The 6,069-nt window shown below is 35.7% G+C and overlaps 2 protein-coding genes and 1 long non-coding RNA gene across 3 annotated transcripts in view; 1 reads left to right on the forward strand and 2 right to left on the reverse strand.

Moving 5' to 3' along the window:
* Positions 1-35: 35 nt before the first annotated feature.
* LOC111486932 lies at positions 36-472 on the reverse strand. The gene is made up of 2 exons (XR_002718960.1): positions 430-472; positions 36-333 (listed from the first exon to the last, which is right to left on the reverse strand). It is a non-coding gene; the product is annotated as an uncharacterized LOC111486932 (long non-coding RNA).
* A 1,418-nt stretch (positions 473-1,890) lies between these two features.
* LOC111476932 (homeobox-leucine zipper protein HOX3-like) lies at positions 1,891-4,150 on the reverse strand. Its single transcript, XM_023120814.1, has 4 exons — positions 3,875-4,150; positions 3,474-3,649; positions 3,308-3,387; positions 1,891-2,351 (listed from the first exon to the last, which is right to left on the reverse strand). The coding sequence occupies exons 1-4, from the start codon at positions 3,966-3,968 to the stop codon at positions 2,111-2,113; spliced, it is 591 nt and encodes a 196-aa protein (XP_022976582.1). The 5' UTR covers positions 3,969-4,150; the 3' UTR covers positions 1,891-2,110.
* Positions 4,151-5,293: 1,143 nt separating this feature from the next.
* The window catches only part of LOC111476925 (BAG family molecular chaperone regulator 1-like), a 1,707-nt gene continuing 931 nt past the window's right edge, over positions 5,294-6,069 (forward strand). The window contains exons 1-2 of the mRNA XM_023120803.1: positions 5,294-5,532; positions 5,761-6,017. Of these exons, the coding sequence (XP_022976571.1) occupies positions 5,331-5,532; positions 5,761-6,017 (459 nt within the window). The 5' untranslated portion in view covers positions 5,294-5,330. The remainder of the gene's footprint in view (positions 5,533-5,760; positions 6,018-6,069) is intronic.

Here is a 6,069-nt window from a genome sequence, read left to right on the forward strand (position 1 = left end):
TTTTTGTTAGATCTTTCAAAAAATTCCTTACATTCTAACACCCAATCCAGATTCAGAATTAATTTCACAACGTACAGAGAACATGAGATACAAAATGTAATGGCGTATGGAGGCGGATGAGTGTAGAAGATCGGAACGAGGACAAACTCAGAAAAGAAAGCTCTTAAGAGCTACAAATCTGAAGCGATTCCATTCCAAAGCACTTCAACCGTACTATGATACCATTTGGAAATTGCTGTTGAGGGCTAGAGAAGCAGGGCAACCTGCAGAGAACCTACAGGTTCTTCAGAGCCACCGATGTTAACTGCTCTCCCCTTTAAATGCCTCAGCCCTCTATCGATTTCTCGATTATTCAGAATGGATTGAATGAAATTAAGAAAGCCTAAACCCTAATGCGAAATGAAAAAGATGCAAATTTCTAAATTTTACCTGGATGTGTCTCGAGGTATAGGAAGTCTTAGGAGGCGGAACCCTAAATGACCTTACGCCCCTATTTATAGCCAAGGGCGAGGCTGTGGGGTTGGCTTTAAAAAAAATAATAATAATAAAAAATAATATAATTGATAAAAATACACCCAAAATAAATCAAATGTTTTAATTATACCCTTAAAAAAAGAAAAAAAATCATTTACATATCTATGACGCTAACAAAATTTTATTTCTTAATCTGTAAAACATATCAATTTTGAACATTTGCAAGTCAATTAATACTTGATTTTCCATTTAAATTGTTTTTGCTTAGATTTCAATTTTTCTTTTCCCTTTCAATTGTTTCAAAATAGACAATATTTGTTAGTAGTGAATTTTAGTTGTTATAAATGATATCATAGTCAATCATTAGAAGGTGCAAGACATTGATCGGAATAGGGAGAGACTCTCTCTATAGTACATACATTTTAAAACCTTGAGGAGAAGTATAAGATGGAAATTTTTTTTTGCTAGCGTTAGGATTGAGCCGCTAAAAATAGTATCATAATTAGACGGGGGACAATGGGCCTCTAATAATATTAAGCACCCAAGGGAGGTGAATTGTAAGATGCCATATTCATTGGGGAGAAAAATAAAGCATTAATTGTACAATTTTTTTTTTTTATTTTATTTTTAGAAAACTGGTTTGAAAGCCTTGAATAGAAATTTCAAATAATGCTAGAAGTTAAAATAATTCAATAATAATAATAATAATAATGAGAATTAAAAAAAAGCCAGAAATATATATAAAATCTAGAAAAAGAGAGAATCTAGAAATTAAATGTTAAATTATTGACGACGATTCATACAATAAATACTACATTTTAATGCAATTCAATGCCATAGGGAAGGGCAAAAATAAATAAATAAATAAATAAATAAATAAAACACAAAGAAAGTTGGATTAAGTAATGATTTAGGTTTTGAGGATTAGAAAGAGAGACAGTAGTATTTGAAACTTAAGAAATATAAAGGTAAAGGATATATGGAGACATTTTGCATAATTGAAGCCTAAAGGAGCTGGATCGTCGGCTGCGGCGCCGAATTGAGAAAAGCATTCAGACAAAATGGGTCCAATGGCCTTCCAATGTGTTTCCATTATGCCTTTTGTGCTGTTGTTGCTTTTACGTACCCCCTACCTTCCCTCTGCTGCCTACAACAATGGATATCATATCATTCTTGATCGTTTTAAGCACTACCCCCTCTAAAGCATGCCCCATTTTATCATGGTTTTATGATTTGTCCATGTTTTATAGGTTTCGACTATTCAAGATGCTGCTCTCTAATTTCATGCTTACATTATTTCAAATTGTATAAAGTTTCAGGTCAAGTACACTGTGTTTAAGAACCAAAACACACCTTCCAAGAGTAGAGAAGAACTAGACACAATCCATATCCAATTTCAAACGTAGGCACAAACAAAGCACCCCCTTATAGACTAGACAGGATCTATATAATTATATATATATATATATTTTAATATGACTATATGTGTATCTAAAATTAAAACGCCGAAGAAAAGAAGATAAAACAAAGAGAGTGAATCACATTTTGATTAAGGTGGAGCGATGATTCCGCATGAGGGGGGAAAAGAAAAAAAGAAAAGAAAAGAAAAGGCAATAATGGGCAGCGGCCGACCAGCTTAAACGACAATGCGGGTCTTGTCGAGGGTGGTAGTGGTCACGCGCTCGCAGCGTGGACACATTGTGAGGTTCGACGCCGGCAGCGGCTCGCAGCTGTGAGGAGAAATCACCGTGGGCGGCGCCACCTTCATCGCCCTCAGCTCCTCCACCTCCTTCTGCAGTTTCTTGTTTTGCTCCGTCAGTAGGCCGAACCATCTCTTCAGATACTCGCACTCCATCTCGGTCTGCTTCAGCTTGCTCCTATGAATAATTAAATGTAAATCAATTAATGGAGTGATTATGGATATATTATTTTGTTCTTAAATTCACACCCAAATAAATGCTTAATTTAATACAAAAGGAAAAGTAAATGCAATAATAATATAGTTTGAAAAATAGTATGTTGTGACTACAAAAAATACGAATAATTGTGGGTAACAAAAAAGATATATGAAAGTGAAATAAATGCCAATTGAAGCCCTTTTACATGAAAGACAAGAACATCATTATTGTCTTCTTGGATTCTAATTATTACCCAACCAAATTAAATGGTGTACGCAAATTTACTTTAATCACCTTATTTTCACTTCATCTTTGTACCCATAATAGGCTGACACAATAATGAGTTGTAATGGCTTCGAAACTTGAATGATTTTAATACTCGGAATCCAACGCATAGGAGAATTAGATATGCAAATGTTGAGCTGATACACATATGGGTAAGGAAAAAGATGGAATAAAAAATATAATATGATATGCATATGGGTAGTGAAGGCACACACACGAGGCGGCGAGGGGGAGCAGCCTCGACATTGTATGTGTTATTGAAATATTTAAACTCATGGGGAAACCACATCATAACTCGTTCATAATTTTGCTCACCTATTGTCGCTTGGTGGCGTTGCATATCTTACCCCATAATTCCATTATTATTATTTTATGGAAGCGGACACCATTATGTTATAGTTTAATTAACAACACTTGTTTGGATTATCCCTATTCCTTCTCTTCTTTGGATTCACTTTGGATTAACTCTTTCTTTGTTTATGTTTTGAGCTGAATTCAAAGCACTCACATACTATAATTATTCTACAATTATCGTATTTTTTTTGTTAGGTTCTGAAGAATTACAATAGAATGTTTGAAGAAGACTTAAAGAATCAAAATCCATGGAGAATAGAGTCACCAAAACATGCATAGGATATAAGTTGATTCACCTGGCCCTTCGGTTCTGAAACCAAACCTCAACCTGCCTTGGCTTCAGCTTCAACACTTCCGCAAGACTCTCCTTTTGTTTCTACCAAAAAAATGGAGGAAAAAACGCTGCAGCTCAAATAAAGAAAAGAAGAAGAAGGGAAGGGAGAGGTTTGAGAATTGTAGTACTGGGTTTAAGGTATGGTTTTGTCTGAAGCTCTGTTCAAGAAGATGGGACTGTTCCTTTGTTAAACGCAGCTTCTTCCTTGGATGGCTTCCACTGTTGTTTTCTTCATCTTCCTCCATGCTTCCCATCATCCATTCCTCTTCATCTGGCGCTCTGTTCATGTCCAAATCTCGCACCGCTGCAACCAATAATCGCTACCAAACTCAAAAACTCAACCCATTACACCTTCAATCATCCGTTCAAAACTTATAACACGAAACATCATATACTTAAAATCACTACTAAAAATTAAAAAAAAATTACTCGACATCGTACGATGTATTTAATCCTCTATCCGTACTCTATTAAGAGAGAAAAAGATCCGAGTTGAATTAGATTGAGGAAACGAAAGATGGTGGTGTACCAGATGGAGGAAGTGGTGATGATGAGAATGAAGTGAGGCCAGGTACGGAGATGGTGAGATCCAATCTTGAAGAGTTGGTTGGTAGAACCGCCATGGAAGTCTGTTGATGAAGCTTTGCAAACCAAAAAGAAGAAGAAGAAGAAATAGGCAGTTTTAGGAGGTGGGAGAGGAGAGAGAGAGAAAGGTAAAGTAGAAAAAACACAGAGAGAAAACTACGGAAGTGGATGATGAAAATTGAAGATCCAAAAGGTTAACTCAAATATAGATGTAAACGGCAGATCAGCAGACAAATAATAACAGAAAAGAAGCACAACCAAAAAAAAGTTCACAACCTTTTCAACTTTTTTTTTAATTTTGTTTTGGTCCCTAAACTCGAATTTTGTATACAAAATTGATTTTGGTTTGGGTGTTCAAAATTTTAGGGTTTCAATGACTTTGATTATACCAATGGAAGATGGACACGTGTAAAAAGTTAGGGGAAAATGTAAATAAAATAATGAAGGTTGTGTAGGGTGGCGTCAAGCCAGAAAGTTTGGTTGTGGGTTCATGTAGGAAGAGATGAAATGATTGAGCAGCCAAGCAGTTTGGAGGTGACGATCAGGAACCCCTTTTTCCATACATTACACAAGCAACAATGCATTATTGATGAATACAATGTGAAATAACGCAGATTATATTATATGATACACAGTTATTGGGCCCTAACTCCTAATTATTTGAGAATAACACATCGTGAACATCAAACCAGTTTGGTTTGGTGTAGAATTAGATAGATATGACGATCTCTTCTTCCACTGTGCGGTTCAGGCTTCATATGAGTATCTCTCTTTCTGTTTGGGTTGATAGGGAAGGGCACGAACAGATATCAGGTTAGGGACCATAAACTCTTCATTCTTAGAGTTATCCATACTCTTAGAAGATCAAACAGTTAGTCAGTCTTTACTCAATTGGCCACAGTTTTTAACGGAGAACTCTCGAGGACCTTTTTCTTCTCAAATTGATTTTGGTTTTTAGATTGGATCTTTAAATCCTACCATAACTAAAAACTCATAAAATTTAAATATAAAATATTTACCCCTCACCAACTTTGTTACCACATTAAATTAAATATTTATCGTATATCATAGATACTGAGTTTGTGACCTTTTGTTATTCCTTTTACAGATTAGATTCTTCCTTCCCTCACTCAAAACTTGTTCTCTGCCCATTACTCTCTCACTTTCTCTCTGTCTTTAAGTTCCTATATTCTCTCTTCCCTAACCTTTCTTATGTTTTTGTTGTAAAGCAATGAATAATCAAAAACAGGCTTCCTTTTTGTGATTCCATGATTGAACTTTTGGCAAACTCGCAAGATTCTTTCTTCTTCCTATGGGTTTCCTCTGGTGTTGTTAATAAAGCAATGTGAAACATAGAGAGAAGGAGAGAGGCGAAGGCAGCAAAATCAAAGGGTTGCAGTATGGTTTCAACTCAGAATAACTCATCCATTGCTGGAAACGAGAGGGCAAGTGTTCCAGAATTGGAAGTTAGGCCTGGAGGAATGTTTGTTCAAATCAGAGATTTGAATCCAAATCCAAATCCCTCTCCTCCCACCATCAAACTTAAGGTCAAATGTGGGTCTTCTTACCATCACGTTCATATCAGCTCCCATGCAAGCTTCGGTAATATCATCTCTCTCTTTGCATCTATTCAATTTCCTTCATTTTTGTGTGTGAATATGATTCTGAGTTCTTCATTACTTATCAAATCAAAAGCTTTGAGTTGGGTTCATATTGATATCATTTTTTAGAGTCCAATGTCCACGAGCTAACACTCTATTTGTTGTTGATATCATATTCTCTTGGAAAGAGATTGATGAGTTGTTGTTGATAAATGCATAATTTTGGCAGGTGAATTAAAAAAGATGTTGGCAGAACCAACTGGTTTGCACCCAGAAGAGCAAAGGCTAATATACAAAAACAAAGTGAGGGATTCAAAAACCTATCTAGATGTGGCAAGAGTCAGAAATGGCTCAAAACTTGTGTTGGTTGAAGACACTTTAAGCAAGGAAAGACGATGCCTCGAGATGCTTAAAGATGCAAACTTTCAAAAGTCCTCAAAATTGCTAAAACAACTTAGCTTGGAAGTGAAAAAGCTGTCTCAAGAGGTATCAAATTTGGAGGGTTACCACCTTTTTTTTTTTTTTTTTTTTTTTTCCT

This window comes from Cucurbita maxima, unplaced genomic scaffold, assembly GCF_002738345.1.
Source record: "Cucurbita maxima cultivar Rimu unplaced genomic scaffold, Cmax_1.0 Cma_Scf00001, whole genome shotgun sequence".
NCBI lineage: Eukaryota > Viridiplantae > Streptophyta > Magnoliopsida > Cucurbitales > Cucurbitaceae > Cucurbita > Cucurbita maxima.